General features: G+C 33.1%; 1 protein-coding gene across 2 annotated transcripts; it reads left to right on the top strand.

The window, feature by feature from the left end:
• Positions 1-9180: 9180 nt before the first annotated feature.
• On the top strand, positions 9181-22686 carry LOC146536438 (uncharacterized). 2 transcript variants are annotated; one of them, XM_085190395.1, is made up of 13 exons: positions 9181-9320; positions 13868-13974; positions 14710-14874; positions 15420-15587; positions 16298-16480; positions 17078-17278; positions 17981-18102; positions 18547-18633; positions 18866-19062; positions 20125-20238; positions 20685-20809; positions 21362-21502; positions 22420-22686. In XM_085190395.1, the coding sequence occupies exons 2-13, from the start codon at positions 13944-13946 to the stop codon at positions 22590-22592; spliced, it is 1707 nt and encodes a 568-aa protein (XP_085046521.1). In that variant the 5' UTR covers positions 9181-9320; positions 13868-13943; the 3' UTR covers positions 22593-22686. The 2 variants fall into 2 exon arrangements, with proteins under 2 accessions (XP_085046521.1, XP_085046522.1); XM_085190396.1 differs by lacking the exon at positions 9181-9320 and adding an exon at positions 10285-10416.

Below are 22686 nucleotides of genomic sequence, written 5' to 3'. Positions count from 1 at the left end.
CTCGTCTTAACTTCTTAATATGCTGCAATTGTTTTAATAATTTTGTAAATGTCAAGTATTATGTTAGCAGTTATCTGCAGAGAGCTCGACATTATGTTTAATTAACGTTGTCCTACAGGATTTTTAATTTAAATATGCATAATATGCAATGAGGCATATTAATAGACTCCATGATGTTGGTAATTTGCCCCCCATATTGCTTTGTATCGGGGGCTATATGACATAGACATGGTATTTAATTTTTTTTTATAAATATTTTAATTTGTTATTAAGTTCAATACATTTAAGTTGGCTAAGGGAGGCCCTTCACCTATCACGTTCTCTTGATCTCAAATTGTCAGCTGCGTTTATTCGGAATATACATATTGTTTAATATTCTGTCGTATTTTTATTCTATAGTAATTCGATAATATATATATATAGATAAATAATATATAGATAAATAATATATAGATAAATAGATATCAAACCGACTGTTATGTTATTTAGATTTATATTTTTTCTTTTTACGCTGGACCTCAAAAATAAAATTGGGGGCCGCATTTCGACCTTCCTTTTATATTTAAGTATAAATTTACCGGTGCGTGGGACTCAAATCTACCATTACTACGTATATAGTATTTTGTATATAATTTGTGTAAATTTTATATGGAATAAAGTATATTGTATTGTATTGTGTTTTGTTGTATTGTATTGTATAGTAGTCACATGCTTACCAAACACATGGCGACGACGCGACGTCCAATTACAGAGATTTGATTATTATTTGATAGATTATCTATGAGACAACGACATCTTCTGATAAGTGCTTCTTGGAATATCTATATAATAATTTTATCATAGATATGTTAAGTTATATCAAAAAATAAATTACCTTTCCCGTGACTCATAGTGAGAGGCGCCGTGTTCAATACTTGCATGACTAACGCAAAGCAAGTGTTTTTGTGATGGTTGTATATCTAATTACATATAATGGAGCAATGTTTGTAAATAAAATATATTATAATCATGTTTATGTCTTGTTTATTCCAAAAGATATATAATCTATGTCCAAAGATAAATTATAGTTATATAAGATAGATATACCCATAGCTGTATCCCGCTCTTAGTAAGGTAGAGGAAAACTCCGAACCTTTTAACAATAGGTTCTGAGAGACACTCCTTTACCATCACGATACTTTTGTTCGCATCCCGCACAGAAATGTAGAATTGGTGTGGGAATCGAACCCAGAACTGTTGCGCGTGCATTCGCTCTCCTATACCCTTGTGCCCTTCTAATAAGTATATAGTACAAATTGATAGACTGGCGTCAGGAAAAGACTGGTAACGTGGTCTATTTGTTAACAAAGCTAAGAATATACATCTGAGCTTCATTGCTAGTTTGAAATTAGCCTCATTTCCTGATTTTTTTAAGAGATGGGTTTTTGGCATTTACAATAATAATATGCCCATAATACAATTCCTCATAATTCAAAAATAATAAATCAATAAAATGTTATCACATAGTTATAATATTAAAATTAATTATTAACAAATTAATTATTAAGAAGGAATTGTAAATATATGATTAAAAATAGTAATGAATGAATTAAAAAAATAATAAAAAATAAAAAATTGTACGCGTTATAAAGGCGCCTGCGCCGTTATTAATCCCGGCGTAGGTAGGTAGACCGTATAGAGTAGAGTTAGCCTTACGCTAGTGTTTTTTTTAACACCCGTGGGATAGATAGATAAAACTCTTTATTGCATACATAAACAAACACATAACTAAATAGTAAGACAGAAGACAGAGTAGCATGCAAGGGCAACCTTATCACTATTAGTGATCTCTTACAGGTAACCTTAACTAACATAAACTTACGATAGAGCAGGATATAACGGTAGTGCATAAGTAATAAAGAGCGATATGAATACAAATAAATAACATAATAATTTTTGATATATTATACATAGACGATACTTATATTATATATACAAATTATAATATATACAAAAGGGTACATATAATAATTATACATGTTAGATAATTAATAAAATACATATTTTATATATATACACACAATATACATATAGATAACAAATACACACATATATACATACACTATAAAGTTTTTTGTTGTGCCAAATAATAACGCTTAAGGGATTTTTTAAATATACTAATTGATTCTGAATGTCGGATATATCGTGGAAGATCATTCCACAAGATAACACTTTTAACAGTGAAAGATTCCATATAACCTACACTATTGCAGGTAGGTATCTTTAATTTGTTGTCACTTTTGGAGCGAAGATTGAGCTGAAGCGTGGAATCGGTGCCACAGAAAGTGAAGCGCTCTTTGAGGTAACGGGGAGTGTTGGGATGGAAAAGGATAGAATAAAGTGTGCATAGTACGTGGAGAGATCGACGATGCCGGACTGTTAGCCATTGAAGCTTATCACGAAAAGCTGATATATGATCGAATTTTTTCAACCCAAATATATATCTGATGCAGAGATTTTGTAGACGCTCAAGCTTATCTAGATGTTTTTGTGAAAGGTCAAGGTAACAAATGTCGGCATAGTCAATAATAGGAAGAAGAAGGGAAGTGGATAATGGGAATGAGGACCGTGGGAATGAGGAATTACTTCAAGGATATAGCATGAAGCTAAAAATACCAAGGATTTGGTTTTTGTTAAAAATTACCTACAAATATTACGTCTTTTCTTCACCTTTAAGTAGGTATATCTGCGCCATAGACGGCTCTTATCCAATTATCAATTCGCAAATCATACAAATTTAAACTTATCACCAATTTTAAGCTCTTAAATTACTTCATTTAAAGATATCAATTACTGTTATTATGTGATTTCATTTTTATATATAAAAAAAGAATATGGTATATAAGAAATGTTATGATTATTCTTATCAACTAGATAGGTACTTATAATGTTATCTATAAGTAGAAATGTGAATAAATATTGGCTACTGAAGATATTATTACAGATAAAAACAATTTATAAACATCGGAAATGCCTCGCAGATTATAAGTATAAAAAACATTTTATTGCACTACCTACCTGCCTAGCGGTCATTGATGAATAGGGTTAACTAACTTAACTTACTTACTTACTCAACTTCACGCTTTATTCCTAGCGGTGTAGTCAGAGCGAACGCCTCTCTCTCACCTCTTTCGCTTCGTCCACTGTCATCAACCTCTTTATACATGCACTCCGGGGGGTTCTTCATGCTTTTTGCGTAACCTTCCTTTACTTTAAAAGTATCTTCGATACAGTATCGATTTACTACGGCCATGTGAGGCCTACCCCTACCTCTCTTACCACTCACTTTTCCATCATAATTAGACGCTATAACGAATAAGCGAACGACCGAAAGTACTAGCTACCAGTGGCGGACTAACCCCGTCGGAGGCCCGGGGCGGTATCGTTAAATGAGGCCCCTTGACCGCACACACCCCCCCCCCCCCCGTGTAAAAATTTCAAAATTTCAATTTCCCCCGTGTCAAAATTTTCTCAAACTTCCTCTTAAGTAGATACTATGCGTTTTTTCAAGGGCTTATTTAGGATTTGATCAAGGGAATTTGCACCATTTGGAGGCCCCCCTAGACCCGAGGCCCGGGGCGGACCGCCACTGCTAGCTACAAATTATGTATGATACATAACACACATGTGGCCAAGTAAATGCTAACCACATGGAAATTACCAGTTTTTTAGCTATTTTTACCATTTACTGTGATGAAATGGATTTCCTCCAAAGCAAAATAATTTTTCAATTCGAGCCATTAGTTTCTTAGCTAATCTCAGCATTCTATCATAGAAACGCTTCAGTTTGACTATATTAAGTAAAGATAAACATTTTATGATAAAGTTTAATAAACGTCGTATTTAATTTTTATCTTCATATTTTTCGCCTATTTTAGAGTAATGGTTACTACATCTATTCATTCATTCATTTATTCATAAAATTATAGGTTACATAGTACAGTTACCTTGCCAACTTAAAAGAACGACTAAATTCTCTTAATCATATAAATATACAAAATTATCTATATAATTAGTCTAGTTTTAATTTCTAAAGAAATATAAATATCAAAAAGAAATATATATGATAAGAAAAGGACCATGAGTCTATAGTGTAAGAAATAATAACAATAACAATAACAAAAACCTGTTAAACACGAGTCAAACTTGCATTCCGAGGGTTCCGTACCAATTTCAGGATTTATAAAAGTTGATAAACTTGTATAAATTATACTTCTGTGGACGTATGCACTCATTTTGTATGAAATAAACTACAAATATAAGTTTTATAATGTTTTCTTTCTATGAAATACCTATAAATTTTCACTTCTTACAATTTTCCTTTATTTATGCTACAAGTTCTCATTTCTTGCCAAATTTCTTAATTGTACTCTATATATTTTAATTACGCTGTGAATTTCATATAAAATGCGTCAATTTTATTTTGCATTAACTTAAAAGCTTCACTTTTTCTGTGCTGCAAGAGACCGTAGAACCGAATATTTGATATTAATTTTAGATCGATCAAGAAATAAATTCTTGATAGACGGATATACAGACAATCGAATATAAGGGTTTTGGTTTTATGTATGTGGTACAGAATCCTAAAAAGTACGTAGTGAGTTTCACGTACCGTTATGATAAGTTTTCATAACAAATGAATAGTCTTGGCTCGATAAGATATTATGCAATTGTCTTATACCTATTTGTTGTGTTTTTATGTAAGTCATAAAACTAAGAATCTGCACTTATTTTATAAAAAACTAGCAGCCAGCCCGCGGCTTCGCCTGCGTGAACTACGTTATTATTAATGTCTGTCTCTATGAGTAGCTACGTCCTATAAGTGACGTCCATGCAAAATTTGAGACTCCTAGCATTTGTAGTAACGAAGTTTCATACAAACTTTGAACCCCAAAAACCACCCCTTAGAAGTCGAATATTGCAAATTCCCGTCTTAGCGAGCACCTACGTCTTATAAGTAGCTCCTATGCAAAATTTCAGATTCCTAGCACATGTAGTATATGAGATTTCGTGATGAGTGAGTGACCTTTCGATTTTATATATATAGAAGATAAATTCAATGAGTATTGGGAACAATGTCTGACATTGGAATGTTTATAGTTGCGATCTCTATTAGTAGCAATCAATTATTTATATTATTCGCATTCGGATAAAACTAAGTGCGGCGTTGGGCTCCACCACTCAATGAAATAATGTCTCGATTTCAAGCGGAGAATAATGTCTTGTACAGGACATTCCCCTGCCGCTTATATGCATATGTGGGATACCTACAGCGTAATATTAAAGAAGGGAAATAAACTATTTTTTTCTTTCTTTTAGCTTTACGCTGTTAAGCTTACTCAATAACAATATATATTCTTCAAATTACTAAAATCATATTCCATATTTGTTAAATAGAAAACTGGTCAAATTTAATTTACAAAATTTCAGAAATACATCCACGTGTACAGGAAAAAGTAAATAAAAATCTGGAACAAAATGCCAAATTGTTTTTGCAAACTGGATGAATCATAACTTTAATCTATTACGTTAATCTAAGACCGAGATGAATAATACCGTATAATATAAACATGACACGTCCGCCTAGATTAGCAAATCGAATAATTCAATCAAAAAAAGATAATTTTAAATAGCAACTTATCTTTCGTTACCGCTGTAATGGCACGTGTGCACATGTTTATTTTTCTCAGCGTCACTGTATCCCGCACACAGCAGGGAAGGCAGAGGGAACCTTGAGTTAAAACACTCAGTTTTCCATTTTCTGCTCAATTCTGGAGGCATCGCGTTTTGGGTGGCGGAACTCAAAGAATTTGAGAGAAAGAATAATTTAAATGCAATAACCAATAATTAACACACGTTAACAATTTCACTATAATTAACAATTTACTTTTTGAACTTTGTTTTTAAATACGTTTACTTTCATCATTTTTCAATAAATTTAAAACATCTCACAAGCTTCAATTTATATGACAGTTAACATTTTGTTATTTCCCGCCGATACTGACATTATTGGCGGGAAAATAGTAAATACGTCGGATTACAACAAATGACAGATAAAAAATACAGTAACAACGGGACGCGTCATAGTTGTAACAACGCGAAGATATAATATAGGATGTTTTAAATTCTGTAAATGTAATTATTAGATTTAGCATGGCAATTGTTTTCAATACTCCAAAGAAGATTTCATTTAACGGTCTTCACGCTGTATCCCGCTTCATGTTGCGGGGAAGGCAGAGAGAAGAAATGAAAATATAAATTTAAATAAATATTTCATTGACATAGACACATGGACACGCGGCCTCTAAGTGGCTTTAATGTGAATTATAAGCTTCAACTTCAGACGGGAAATGCCTTAGGTACTTATGTATTGTGTAATAACAGATATAACTGCATATCAGATTGTAAATTTCCTTCTGTCGAATTAGGAAATATCAGGACATACGCACATTTTTTAATATTTTGGATATTTTGACATAAGATTTTTATCCAAAAAGATAATCAATAAAACCGCCAATTTTGAAGATTTGCGACTTGATATAATCAACCCTGCGTACTTTTCCGCATTAACATAAATAAGCCATTAAAATTAACATCAATTTTCTGTATAAATTTTACAAAGTTAGGTACAGGTTACAGATAGAACTCTGTAGCTCTCAATGTCTGTAAAGTCGGTTTATGGACAACAAAAAAGAAAACATTGATAAAAAAATAAATAAATTACATACTTTTATGAATTGAATTGAATTATTGCCACTAAAATATGATTTTGTATGATACAAAGGTTTTTTTACGCGGCGAATTTGATACAAAATTCGGCAAAATAAATGCTTAAATGTCTTTTGGTTACGTTGACTTACAGCACTGAAAAATTTAAGCTTCTAGCTTAATTTATTCTGTGCTGTATAGGACCTGTATAGGAAAAATTGATATTTATTTAAGCTTGATAAATATCAAGCTTCGCGATCTTGTGATATATGGTCTTGACAGACGGATAGATGGACAACAAGATAAATATATAAGGGTTGCGTTTTTAACATTTTAAGGTATAGAACTCTAAAAGCACGAAATATCTTTTTGACTTAGGTTCAACCCCAAAACTTACAAATTTCTGCTGCCCAAAGGTAATTTTAAAAAATAATCGTTTAGTAAGTTATTATCACTTTTCAACAAATCAAACGTAACAGTTTTGATAGAAACCTGTGGTTACATTAAACACTGAGTGTCACGTGAAAAATGTAATCGTAGCTTTGAACCCGTGCCTGGTTGAAACTGTCCAAACACTCGTCGCCAAATGAAACACGCGATCTCATCAAGCTACGTCTATATCGAAATTCCTTTGCACTTGCCATAACTCAAATGCAAATATTTTTATTCAAAATAAAAAGTTAAAAGCTTCATTTTTTGAACGTCAAATAATTTACCACCAGCTCACTAAAGTTAGTGCCTCAGAACTGAGAAGAACCGGCGCAAGAAACTCAGTGGCACTTATTTTTTAACATTTTTGTTGTTAGTATCGGAAATAGCTGCTAATTGTTTCATGAGATAATAATTGTCAAACAATAATCTATCATAGATTGCCATATTAATGAATACTTAAGTGAACAATGTTCATAATATATGTGTATCTCATTATCGCCGGATGTCGGGGTGCCAGTAAAATATTTATTTCGCTTATATACTCATTTGTAATATGGGATTAAAAAGTAATCGTGTATATATCATAAATAAATATAATGATAAATTTGAAGCTTATCAGTGTTTTTTATATATACTTCCCGTCTTTAGTAGAAAGCTATAGATTTTTTTTATGTACCTAATAAAATAATCTCCATTTTCCATAAACAAGATTTTATTCCTAAAAATAATTATATTTTGGCACAGAGACTGACTGTACAATGTTATTTGCAAATCATTTAGCACATTAGTAATGATAAATTTACATACATTTACGGCTTGGATGGTGATGACGTTATCCTTGCTGCAGGTGCCTACTGACATATTGTACATTCGGTCCATTTTTTTAGCTTCACGCTGTATCACGCACATAGCAGGGTAGGCAGAGGGAACCTCGTGTTAAGACACTCCGTTCCCCACTTTCCGCCAAAATCTGGAGGCCTTGCGTGTTCAGTGGCGGAACTTAACGCCGCGCTTTTGCTTCGACACCAGCGCGAAGGAATGAAAATCATAAATTTCAATAAATATTTTATTTCCTCCGAGTGGGGATCGAATCTACAACCGGTCGATTTAACAGTAACACTTTGTGCCCTTGCGCCATGACTGGCCTCCAAGTGGAAATAATGAAGTGTCTTAGCACTACTCGTAGGTTTCGCTCGGCCTACCTGGATATATGCGAGATACATAAATAAATAAATGCTTCTTAGCGTTAAGTCCGCCTATTGTACATTTTTTTTTCTTATTTTGTGCAATAAAGAATGTAAATAAATAAATAAATACAGCGTGGAGCTAAACAAACTGTTTCTCTTGCAGAATTTGAAGAAAATAAACAAAGTCAAGTCATAGCGTCGCTGTTTTTTCAACGTGTATAAATATCATATTCTCTCGGCAAATAATTATTCTTTGCAATGGCCTTGCATAGCAAGACTTTCTAAAAAGTTTTGACAATCAAGATCCTCCCATGTATACGTATAAACTCTCCTACAAAAAGGAATCTGGTGGCACGGGAATGCCTCACCAAGGCGAGCGAAGCAAAGCACCACCATATCACGGTTTTCTCGAAGTATTTAGACGTATTTTCAGGCCCCTATTTTAGAGCCTCTGGATAGATTTCAATTTTTAGATTTAGCTTAAAATTTAAAATTTGTAGGTCATATATTTCAAATTCAAATTCAAAATATCCTTTATTCAAATTGACTATTATAAGCACTTTTGAATTGTCGAATGAACATATAAACAAAAAGCTACCACCGGTTCGGAAGGCAGTTCTGCTGGGAAGAGCCGGCAAGAAACTCAACAGTTGCTTTTTTCTAAGTCAATAGTATATTATTTATTATATTATTAGAAACAATAGATTATCTTTTCCAAGGTGTGGTGCTCTCTCACGTTGACACATACATTTATATAAGTACAGCTAGTATCCATATCTTACCGTCTTCTTACGTATATAACAAGGTGGGCTTGCTTTGTTAATTTATTACTAGAGACACCTTTGCAAGTTCAGTGCCAATTTTTTTTCCTCTAAAATTACGTGCGTTTAAAATTGTGAATTTTTTTCGAAATAATTACTATACAGTTGAATGGACTCCTGCGAATATACTTGTGTAAGCTCATTTCTTTTATTATATGTAGTTATAAATATATGTAGTTATTTTAGTGTTCAAATTAAAGTATATATTTCTAGTTGCTTATAGTGACATGTTAACCCACCAATATAATAATATTGGTGGGTTTTTCTACTGTGTTTTGTCAAGTTCTGTACTCCAAGCTTAAGACGTTTTGTTAAATAAAAAAAGTAAATTTTACGTACAAATTAAAATTAGAATAGCTTTTTAAGGTTTTGTTTCAATTTGCAGAATAGGCAAAGGAAATCTAGATCAGGCAAAAGAAATATAGATATTAAGAATCTAGTATACCTAACCCTATTCAGGAGTCGTGAGATAAAAGGTAAACAAACCACGACTAATGAAGTTAATATACTTTATAAAAATAACTATGGAAGTAATACGCTTATAGCACTTTAAATAATAATAATATATAACAATTAACAATGTCTGTAGAACTTATTATAATCCTTTAAGACTTATTACAAAGTGAATATTATAAATTACCTAAATTATTATTTTAACTTTTTATAATTGTTTATTAAATAGTTGACATGTTAAAACATCAAAACGCAAAATATTAAACTTCGAACACCTTTCATTACTAATTTTAAAAAAAATACTATAAAGTTTTATTTAGTTTTATTTACATTTTAATAATCATAACTGTTTATCTAATTCAAAGTTACTAATATAATTAAATATCGTTTATTTAAGTTTATAAATAAATGTTTTTTTTTAAATATTAGTAAGTAGCTTATAACCTTTTTTATCACTTACTTTTTAACATTTTTCTTTGTCGTTTCACTGTGTGTCTGTCCAGACCATTAATCTCGTGAACAGGTGGAGATATCAAGCTGAAATTAATATCAATAATATGTACATTTTTCTATATACAGTGCTATCTATATCTTGACTTCTGATATATATAACAAGGTGGGTATCATTTGTTAATTTATTACTAGAGAAACCTTCGGAGGTTCAGTGCCAAACATTTTAAACTTGAAAACAAGTGCGTTTAAGATTTTAAAAATATCTCAATATAATTATACAGTTATATACATACATTTGAATGGATTCCTGCGAATTTTCATGTGTAAGCTTGTTACTTTTATAATAATTATATAGTTATTAAATATTAGTGGTTTTAGTGATTAAATTAAAGTATATATCTATGTATACACATAGTTGCTCATAATGGCATGTTAGTATATTGGTGAGTTTTTCTACCGTGTGTTTTCGTCAAGTTCAAAGCAAAATTTACTTACAAATTATAATTGAAATAGCTTTTTAAGTTTTTTTCTAATTCGTGGAAATGGCAAGGGAAGTTTAGATATACTTACGAATCTAGTATACCTAACCCTAGTAGCTCTTCACTTGGAAACTTATTTTGACGTTATTTGCGGGATGGTGAGCTCATCTCAGTTTATTATGATTAGAGTTCCACATCTTAAAAGCAACAAAGAAACCCTTATAGGATTGCTTTATTGCCCGTCTGTCTGTCAAGAATTGTTATCTCATGTATGAAACTAACCTTTGGGTCTACGGTCCCTTAGACCATAAAAAATTCAAGCTTCTAAGTCAATGCAATGAAATATTAATTTAAATTTATATTTCAATTTCTTAGCTCTGGTGTTAAAAGCGCGGCGTTGAGTTCAGCCACTCAACACGCAATGCCTCCAGAATTCGGCGGAGAGCGGGGCTCCGAGTGTCTCAACACTAGGTTCCCTGTGCTTACCCTGCCGTGTGCGGGATACAGTGTGAAGCTGAAATCATTACAAATTTATATTTGCTCACCCCGTAAAACACGCAAGCTCAAGCTCGCCATCTTTATTCACCGCCTAATTAAAACCCATTCATCATTCTAAATTTCATTGAGCCCATTCTTTTGGGTTTTAAGTGCTGTCAATAATAAATTTTCTCATACTTTTTCTTTGTATGCTTAAATATGTTACATATTTCCGGCATCATGAACTCGACTTTGTGAAATCTTTATCTATCTTTCTTATCTAAACAAAACCACTTATCATTTGTCGGCGCAATCAGTGACTATTATGTAAGGTGTCATGTTTTTTGATCAAGGGGGTATATTTTTATATACTATTTATATATTTTTATATACCCCCTTGGGGGACATATCTTTTGAAAAATATCGTAATGGGTGGTGAAAAACCATCGCACTTACCCCCATATGCGATTTTCCGCCTAAAGAGGCCTATATGTTGCTCCACAACCCACTCTGTCTTTCAGTGTCATTAAAACCCCATTAAATCGGTTTAGCTGTTCCGAAGATTAGCTGACAAAAATATTAAATTTGTTCGTATTTTATATGTATACTATATTGCTCATTTTACTGAACATCTTCTACTAAGGCGACATTTTATTATTTTTTACTATGAAGGGGGGCTATTAGTTCTCCATCTCTTATTCCAGACCTTTTAATTTTGTTTGATAATGGAAAATGTCTGACACCTTGAACATCTTCTTTCTACTAGTTTAGCTGGATTGTTATGATTATTCATCAGATGTTCAAAATCTTCTATATTTATAAGTTTATTTGTATGTTAAGGCGGCATTTTATGATTTTTATAGTTGAGCTGGACTGTTATAGCTGTTTATCAGATATTTTAATATTTTCAATTTTTATATGTCAATTAAGAATGCTCTTGTTATAGACGTATTTCCTTACTTCTTATCAATTTGCTGGTCCACTACAGTCGTACATCGGCATGCATTCGGCACTGCCTTCGTGCAAAGCTTCATTCAAATCAGTCCAATAGTTCGGAAGATGTGCATGTATACAAACAGATAAACGGATTAATTTATATATGTAGGATAAATTAATAAATTAGGTATTAATAATTTCTTAACAGGTAAAATAATCTAATTAATATACCTATATGATTAGGAAATTATATATCAAAAAATAAGATAAACAAAGGTAACGAGCCAAGTATCTGTAGTGATATTGAATTTGTTTATTGTAGTTAACGAACTGTAAACAAGTAAAGCTCTCATCATTATATTTATAAATAAAGAAAGTCTTTGTTAAAATTACTTTTAACTGGTTTAGAATCCTTTTTTAAAATTTTTTACAATGATTTTAATATATACCTACAACAGACGGATTTATTTACGAGCATATTACGTTGCTAGCGCGATGGGGCCTAGCGGTCAAGGACCCACCTAATTTCCGCTTGCAGGGAATTCCCCTGCGATCACTGTCATTAGGTCATTGCCCTATCTCTTAGAGGCTATTTTGTGCTCGTTTTCCATTATCCATTAGTTTTTTGTCAATTCGAAAAAACCCACAGTGTCTAAGTAGAAGAAAGGTTAAATATGACCTAAACACAGATTCAATATTTGTATATTTATGCGACAGTGAGGCCAGTCGTAACATAGGGGCACAAACGTGCGACAGACATTATATGCCTGATATTTTCATTTTTTTGTTCTGGTGACGAGTTCCGCCACCCAACACGTAATGGTTCCAACATTTCGACATAAAGTGGAGAACGATGTGTTTTCACTGAAGGTTTCCAGGTTACCTCTGAAACTAAAAAAATGTGACTTTAGGACGTTACGTTCTAAGAGTATTAATAAATATTGACATTTATTTATACCCCTATGACCTCCTACCATGAAACACTCGTTTGGCGTTCACGTGTGAATTATATAGTGTTATCATAGTTATCAAAATATTAAGCAATGATTAAATAACGTCCTGTCTCCTAATTAGACAAAGATTGTAATGTTATGACCAAATTATTGATAAAAGTAAATATTTATCAGATATTTTATAAGTAGGTACCTACTTGAAGCGGCTGTAGCCCAGCGTCTGATTGTAAACACGGTGGTTGTGGGTTCGATTCTCATTTGTGGGAGTTAATTGTTTTGTTTTTATATTCTCTGTCTACCTTGTTAATTCTTGTTATATGTGGTACATGGCGTAAAAAAATCGCCCAAGTGAGGTTCTGTACCATTATATATAAAAACGGCAAAAAAACACGTTTGCTGTACGAGAGCCCCTTTGTTATTATGGCGGCAACAAAAGTAGGTACATCATCTGTGAGAATTATAACTAACTATTACCATTCATGGGATACAGCTTGGTGAAAGACAGACAGACACTTTGGCTAATGAACCCTAAAAATATCTACATATAATGATAGAAGCATCTTTTTAGGATGATTTGACGCAGAGTAACTGGTCTGCTAAACTGGTTACTATATGTTGAACTGTTTTTATATTCACATATCTTCTACTTGAGGCCAGTATGGCGCAGGGGCACAAGTGTGTGGCTGTAATCCCGGCTGGTTATGGATTCCATCCCCATTCGCGGAAATTAAATATTTATTTTAACAAAATATTTATTTAAATTTATATTTTTATTAATTCGTTCTGGTTATGAGGCAAGTGAAATGGGGAACGAAGTGTCTTAAAACTAGGTTTTCTCTGCCTGTAGATCTTCTACATTATGTTATTTTATGGCATTTTAATTTGAGAATTATTTATGTATATATATATTTTTTAATATTTCATTCCAGATAAATTGACAACTAATTTACTTTGAAAATTCTAACACAAGAGTGCAAGTTAAATTAAGAGTACACGATCCGTAGGATGAGAAAATTATTGCGAGAAGATTCTAAAGGTATGTAATAATATTCATTAGATTTCCTTTATATGGCTGACATGAGTGTTAAATGTCTTGAAATGGGATCGGTAGGACCGACATATTTTTTTGTAAACAGACTAGACAGAATAGTCACGTGCGGAATGTGCGGAGAAAGCGTCAATCCAAAAAAGAAATGTATGAAAATGGTCGCTATAAAAAATAAAAAAAAATGGTCAAATGAGAAAGGGAAGTGCATATATGTTATGTTTACGCAGCGAATCTCATCCAATATGCAGCAAAACCCTAAAAAGTAAAATAGGAATCGAAAGTGTCTTATCAACTTACGCCCAATATTAATAATGTATCTCCTATCTCCAGTTAACGTCAATCTTGTATTGTCCGACATGTCTATCCAATCACTAACCTGCATGCCGTCTTCCATCTCTGTCTATTTCAATCTATGGTTGCAATTTATGGATTAGGATTGATTATTAACACTGGGCGTTAATCTACAAAACTTAAACCTCTGCCTACCTAGCTACGTGTAGGGTACAGCGTGAAAATAAAAGAAAGGAAAAATAAATCACGCTATATCACGCATACATACCCTGCGTACGTAGTTTTTAAGATATCAAATAAATAGTGAATTTCAGAAAAAGTTTAAGACCTCCAATTTTTGTATGGAACCCCCGGTAGCAGGTCTACCGAGGATTCAAGCTTATCATAGTCCTCTGTTTTCATCGATGATTGAAAACATTTTAATTATTACAGTTGCAGTAAGAGTAAAATCATGGTTCGACCGGAAGTCCTTCAACCCGGAGAGCATGCAGGAGCTGCAGCTGAGCTTGAACATCACGGTGACGCTAGCAGAGGTCGGCGCCTACAAAATGATCAAACTGAACATGGAAACCGGTGAAATACCTTACTATGTGGCAGGTAATTGATTCTTTTTAACATTTTTCTAATAAATTGATGGAAATGAAAATTAATATGAGTTCTGTACCTCAAAAAAAAAAAAGTTGTTGAGAAAAATGATTTAGTCAGTCTATCAAAATCGTTATATGGAAAAAGTTATATGGATATAAAGCTAAATTGAATATTGTGTTTATAAGATAAATAAGGTCGGTCGGTCTCTATATCTTTTGAGCACAGAAGACGTTAAATGGTCCAATCAAAGGTCTTTAAAATATTAGTAAAAGTATTTTTTTAAGCTAAGTCTTTACGGCACTGTTACGGCAATTACCCAGGTTGAAAACTATCCTATAAGATGCCTTAGGCTTTAATCCATTACCATATCATTCATTCACTTCTGAGTATCTATTAATTTTGAGTAATTAAGGTGGTTTGATTTTACCGATTTTTTGCTTAAAAAAACAGTACTAGATAAATCTAGCTTTTCTATTCTTTTATTCTACATACAACATATAGAAAAGACCTGCTCATTACATTTTATAGGTTTTAATTATATTTATTTTTTCCAGATGTATTAATTCTTGCATTTGCTCTATTGGAGATCATTGTGGGCCCCTACATTTCATGGTGGGGATACCAAAGACGGCGGAAGACCCTTATTGCATATTCAATAGTTGCTCTTGCGTGTAGTGTCCCTTGGTTATTCTTGCCTCATGCACGAACGGTTTCTGTATCCTGTAAGTATCCAAAGAAAACAACTCTACACTTTTCTCACACAGCAGGTTAGGCGGAGGGAAATGTAGTGTTAATACACTCCATTCCATGTGCAGGATGCATGAATTTAAGAGAAATTTTATAGACATTTGACTGATTAAACTGTAAATTAATATAATTTTGAATACAATAAATTCTTCGATCAACTTTTTATAGTGTTTGATTGAACGAAGCAGTTATCATTGAATTAGTTTAACTTTGAGAGGAGATAGTATTTGTGTGTTTTGCTACATATGCAAGCGTTCCTTTTAATCGAAAAAAATATATGAAATAATTATTGATTTTATGATGAGAAGGAATTTTCAAACAAATATAATAGGTATTTTTATTGGCATTTACATGGTCTATATTGTCTAATTAAAAATGGGCGTAGTAGCCTTTTTAAGTGTGTAGTTTTTACACGTGTAAGTAGTAGTAAGTGTAGTTTTTACATGTGTATAAAAATTTCGTTTGTGCATATGTTTCTCCACAAATTTCTCAGAAACTAAAAGTCATATCAAGATTTTGTTTCATTTAAACATAGTTTTTTCCAGCTTAGGGACAGTTAAAATTTCGTCACAATATGTTAGTAGTTTTCGAGATATGGTATTTCTAGATGGAACTTATACTTTAGGTACCCATTTACAAAAATAAAGTCAGGTAATTTTTTTTATAATCAACAAATGTATTTCAGTGCTATGTGACGCAGCGAACCAAAACAATTCTGAATATGTGGGGTTAGGTCCCTCAACGATAGCTCGCCTCGTGATCCTCATTTCGACGTGCATTGTGTTCAAGTTGACGCGTATTGCGTGTTGGAGCCACGGGATTGCTTACAGCGATGAATATGCACCGGCCAGGACTAGCGTACACTATGGTGAGAGCATTGACTTTTGGTCTTTTAAATTTATTTACTTTTATTGTGAAAAATAAATATAAATTAATATAAAACATTTCAAATATAACAAATAAACCGGACACAGAAGGCAGTATTACTTGAAACGGCGTGTATTGTGAGGACATTTTTCTCTCTAGAGCTATTACCACCGATAGCCTGGACCCCTATCCCTCCGTGGAAAAGTATATTTTTTAAACTCTCTTGGCCCACCATTGATTATTTCAGCTTTACACTGTATTCCGCGTTTTGCAGGGCAAGCAGAGGACGCCTAGTGTTAAGTCTTCTTCCTTTCATAGAATTCTGGAGACATTATAATTATGTTGGGCGGCCCAACGCCGCACTTTTTTTCGTCACCAGAGCGAAGTAAAGAAAGTATTAAATAAAAATATTAAAGTACCACCATTGATGTAATGCTATATAATTTTTAAAGGCACAAATATACCTATAATATAAAAAATTGTCACTACAATTGGGAAGACTAGACATACGAGGAGCCTATTTCATTTAACTGAGAAAAAAATATACTTAAATATAAGTATTGAAAAAAATATAATATTTTTATTTCTTGTATTACAGCTGTAGCTATAACATCTCGGGTGCTGTCACTGGTGCTGGCTGACAGAGTTTTGATAGGTTCAGCTGCTAACATAGCATTGCAGGCTTGGCCCTTGCTACTGGGTCTTCTGTTGAACCTTGTTCTAGCAATATTCGTATTGCCCAAAGTGGAACCTGTTGAAGACAGAGATGAGAAGAGCGACTGGTATAACGAAGACAGAGGTAAGTTCTAAAATAATAGTATTTTCATTTTAATCTTATCTTGTAACCCGTATCTAGCAGATAAGCAAGCAAGAACCTAGTGTTAAGACATCCGTTCCTCATTCATCGCCCAATTTTCGAAATTTTCCGTGTTGAGTTGCGGAAATCCACGCCACATTTGGTCTCGTTCCCAGATGATGAAAGAGAAAATAATTCCTTTTTCTCACAAATTTTTTTGAAACGAACCCTCAAACGTCGAGTTTAGAGCCTGACGCTGTGAATTGATTAGGAATGGCTTCTTTGACTTTGCGTAGAGATATTTCCGACCCTTACATTCAATTGCTTTTATTTGCTGTGTCTTTTTAATTATAAAAATAATATACTTAATAAATACGAATCGAACGAATACGAATCTGAATGAATCTATTATAATCATATTCAACTGTACCATTTTGTATATATGGGATAGGTGCATTTTAAAGAGGAGGAGGTAGGAGAAGGTACTTGGTTATCTAATGTTAAGACACTCTGTTCCCATTAGGACAATTCCATGCCCTATATTTCGCCGAATTCTGGAAACATTGCGTGTTGAGTGGTGGAACTGAACTGAAGAACGTGGAACGCTGCGCTTTACCTCGTTACCAGAGCGAGAAAATGAAAACATTAAATAGCTTGCGCTACGACTGGCAACAATGGAAGTACATATATTATTTTTCTTTCCAGGTTTTTTAGCAAGTATAGGACGAGTTATGTACAACTCGGCGGCGATGACGCAGATGTTTTCTATGGGTCTGATGGCGGCGGCTTTATGGGGATATCTTTATAACGAAGAAGATATTTTAAGCGTAAGTAATTTATCACACCACATACGCAAAGTGTCTGACTGTAGACGCGCTGGTTATGGGTGCGATTCCCATTTGGGGTAGGTTTGGTTACTTTCGACACTTAGATGTCGGAAGGGGGTGTCTTATTAGACTCCGATGATTCGATCTGTATGCCCAAAAGGCAGGTAGACCCATGGGTGGTTGGTGGGTTGTCCTTATTATATACTACTTGAAACTAAAAAAAAAAACATTTAGAAAAGATGCCTCATATTTTATCTTTTTTTGTAACTGGAACTCAACGCAGCGCTGGGCCTCATTATCATGGCGAGGGGATGAAAATATTAAAAATATCATTACCCCGAGTAGGAATCGAACCCACAACCATCGCGTTTAGTCGCATGCTTGTGCTCTTGCGCCACGAAGTTCTCAACATGTTTATTTTTTAATGTTTTATTGTGTTTGCAGTCTAAATTCAATATGAAATTCGGAAAACGTATTGTAGAGGTAATGGCTGAATTCGCTTTATACCACTTCGTCTTTATCCTCATAGTGGTAAGTATCAAATTTAAAGTTTTTTAATTAATTTTGAAGATTATTTTTAATATGTGCTTAAAATGATAGTTTATTGTTTTATACATTTTTTTGCGTCAAACTGTATCTCGCACACAGCAGGGTAAGAAAAGAGAACCTATTGACACTTCGTTCTCCATTTTCTCTGCGCTTTTAACTCGACACCAGAGGGAAGAAATTAGCAACTTTTATCTAATTAATTATTTTTTTTTAGTTTGCCGGTATACTGTTTGCGGAGCCTCTTATGAAACAATACTCCAACTTATCTATGATAAGGCAGGTTATAACGATGAGTTTCTTCGCGGTGGTCACGTTTATAGCGTTGACGGCAGTGCCAGGATGCGACAGGGGGGTGATTTCAGGATTAAGCAGGAATGACTATACGCATCCTGAATGTAGCGTGCCTTGCGAGTGAGTGGTCATTTCTTTATTGAAATTATATGTTTAAAAATTTATAGGAAGTTATCTATTTATTTATTATTTTTTATTATTTATTTAATTTTATTAATACCATTTTACAATATATAAAAAAGTTAAACTATGTCCTGCAAAACTCTTTGTGAGTTTGACTGCAGGATCACGAGTCTTTATACATATGATTAAAATGAAAATTACATTAATATTAGATCAAAATCAAACCAAGAAGTATTTTCTGTCAACTGTTCAATTGACAGTTGACAGAAAATACTCCCTAAGTTTAATTTTAAACCTCCTTAAGTCTGGCTCGCGGCGTATGTCCTCAGGCAAACCATTAAGCACATAGGGTACACGTTTTCTTAGGGTTCTGTCACCATAATAGTTGTGTACCCTAGGAACCTCGAATTTGCCTGCGGTAATAGACCGCGTGCCATACTCATTATGGACTAATTTAAGGCCCAGCTCCCGATTGCTATGGTTATTAATGGCCAAAAGATATTTATGTTTTAAGGTACTTATAAGGTACTTATAGGTAAGGGAGTACATTACAAATTTTAAATAATTTAGAATAATTACCTTTACAATTTTGTTTTGTTTTTTTATTTACTAGAAGTTTTAAAATTCTTAGCTGTAACGCTTCAAGCCTAATAATATGAGTTTAAGCAAGACCATAGCAATCGAGAGCGTAGGCCAATATTGAATCTACCAATGCAAAATACAAACATTTTAGTGTATCAGCGGTATATTGTGTGTGTATATTTCTGTCCTTGAGGGATTGTCTATTTCGACATTGGACTCAATTGAGATGTTTTAAAAACTGCTTATGTTATAGGAATAATATATTAATTTATAAGTCACTTTTCGAAATATACTTCGTATGTTTGGAAGTGATACTCAAGAATGTTTTAATTAGCCAGGGCTATTTTAGATTGTAGATAATTGACATTCGTGTTGAGTGGTGGAATTGAACTGGTGGTTCATTTCCTTGACAATCCTATCCTTGTGTCCCTGCGGTATGAGTGGTCTCAATAATTTGATATGAAAATTAAATTTCAGTTGCAAACCTGATTGGCGTGAGTTCCATCCAGTATGCGCAGTTGAGGATATGGTGACATATTTATCTCCTTGTCAAGCTGGGTGTCAAAGCTCCGATATTATTAATGGCGCTTCGTAAGTATAGAATCTTTATTAAAAAATATTTTATTTAGCTTTTCTATGTAATCCTGCATAGCAGGCAACTAAAAAAATTAAAATATGCAACGTACTGTCTAAGCCATTTCATCTCAGTGGTGTTAATTTTCAGTCAGAATTTTACACCACTTATTATGTTACCGAAAAGAAGAAATGAATATAATTCATGACGAACAAATTTACAGTCACATGCTGACTGACTGACCCGACTTTGACATGATGGCACCATAATCATGGCATCATAATCTTAGAAAAATGTTAAAAGTATTTATTAAATAGCATTCATTCTCTCTGACCAGCTATCCCGGATAAGAGCATAAATACTGACATTTTCTAAAAGGCGCGATTCAAGTCCCGCTACGTCCGAATTGTTATACAAAAGAAACAAAATATTTATTAGAATCTAATCTAATTTTTTTTTCCAGGTTGTACACCAATTGTACATGCACTACTAACGGAGTAGCCATATCAGGGGCCTGTAGCGACTCCAATTGTAACCCGCTTTTCGTATTCCATAAAGCAATGATCATCGTCTTAGTCACTTTTGCAGGTTAGAAACTTTTATTTAACTTCTTTTGTAACAAAATAAATGAATAGGTAGGTTCCCATAATAAAAGACAAACTTCCTTTCAAAATACACGACAGGCTCTTCTTTGACTTCCTGTGTTTATGAAATTTTACAAGTTCAATTAGACCCACTTCTTAGTGTTCAATTGATCTGAAATTTATTATAAAATTAAATTTCATATATAAATCTCTGTCGTCACTCAGCGACTGTCAGATAAAGAACAGACGAAACTACTGAACTTCTTCTTTTTCTTTCGGTGCCTCTTTAATCCTGATCGTTGGCCGCTAGCTTTTCAAACTCTATCTGTCCAAGCTAGACGGTGTTACTGAGTCACGACTTCTCTCTATGAGGCATGTTGTCACTGTAGAGAATAGCTGCATTTCGAATCTTCTGTGTCCAACTGACTTCTACTGGACTTAGATAATTGATATTTGCGAAGTAAAAAATGGAATTTACCATTCTGTACCGTACCGTTAACTAAAATAACGAGCAACACTCTGTATATATATATATATATAATTTTTTATATTTCAGTGCTTGTTTTCCATGCTCAAGGCATGTTGCTACTCCGCGTAGTGGACAAACGAGACAAATCCGTTGTGATGGGATTGGCCTGGTCTGTGGTCGTTATTATTACATTCGTATGTGGACACCTGATGTTTATTGGAATAAATGGTTTGTTCAAAATTAGGTTTCTAATAATAATAAATTAATTGATAAGTATAAAAATATGTAATAATAAAAATATTCAATTAGTATATATTATTTGAGCAAAGAAGAATATTAACACGCGATATTTTATATATGGACCGTTTATTTTGAAAGTGGTGTAAGTCCATTTTTGAGAAAAATGATTGATTGATTGATTTCTCGAAATATGGCGTTTCGAGCATGCCAGTTGAGCACAATTCATTTCGCCAATGTCACGTTGTATGGAAAACACACGAAGGAAATTGACCGGTAATAAAAAAGATAAATATACACAATTATAGAATACATGTAAACAAGAGAAAAATGAGCTATCACGTAATTCATGCTTAATTTAATTTTTTTATATATAACTAGTCCGTGTTTAATTTCTCAAAAAAAACCCCATGTTTTGAACAACTTAAAATCGGTCGGTAAATGAAATTGCATAATCATCGACATATTAACCTTTAATTTTCTCGGAACAAAAGAAAATGGACTTATACCACTTTCAAAATAAACGGTCCATATCTAAACTACATTTGATGTTTAGGATCACGTAGGCAGAGGGCACCTGGGTACCTAGTGTTAAGATACCCCGTTCCCATTTCCAGACACAAATTGAAAATTGAGTACGAAAGTAGAAAATAGAGTAACTTAATAGGTTTATTTTTTTAGTAACACGTACATAGCACGGTAGGCAGCCATACTTTGAAGAACATATATATGGCTTAGTACTCAGAGCGCTTGAACGGTTACCAAAAGACGATAGTTCGAATCCCGCTTCATTAATAAATAAAAAATAAATAAAAAATCATTTTCCTATGTATAGAATAAGAAAAATTAAAAAAATATTGAATGTTTTAAATTCACTGTATTAAACAAAAGTATTTTATTCATTACAGTGGCAACGTGTAGTTGGTTCGAAGATGAAAGGTGCCATATTAAAAGCGCGGCCTACCCTGTCATCATCGGGTCTATTTCCTGTACTTTGGCATTCCTGTCCCTCCTGGTCAGTTTTGGATCTTGGATGGGCTTGAGAGTGTCTAAAAAAATAGAACGACTACCAGACTCATAAATTTTTGTGATAAAAATATACCTTATTTATTGTTTTTTTTTACACATTTTAAGTTTTTAATATTTTATCTAAATTAATAAAGCATTACAAACAA

The sequence above is a fragment of the Heliconius melpomene genome, chromosome 9 (assembly GCF_056956725.1).
Source record: "Heliconius melpomene rosina isolate 202511_hmr_F chromosome 9, ASM5695672v1, whole genome shotgun sequence".
Classification (NCBI taxonomy): Eukaryota; Metazoa; Arthropoda; class Insecta; order Lepidoptera; family Nymphalidae; genus Heliconius; species Heliconius melpomene.
The sequence above is the reverse complement of the archived record's forward strand: the minus strand, read 5'-3'. Positions and strand labels throughout refer to the sequence as shown.

Excerpts from the sequence above, each read along its gene's own strand:
- LOC146536438 (XM_085190395.1), top strand. The coding sequence starts at position 13,944 with ATGAGAAAATTATTGCGAGAAGATTCTAAAG. Across the intron at positions 17,279-17,980 it reads CTGGTATAACGAAGACAGAG|GTTTTTTAGCAAGTATAGGA; the intron begins GTAAGTTCTAAA and ends TTTTCTTTCCAG. Across the intron at positions 18,634-18,865 it reads TCGTCTTTATCCTCATAGTG|TTTGCCGGTATACTGTTTGC; the intron begins GTAAGTATCAAA and ends ATTTTTTTTTAG.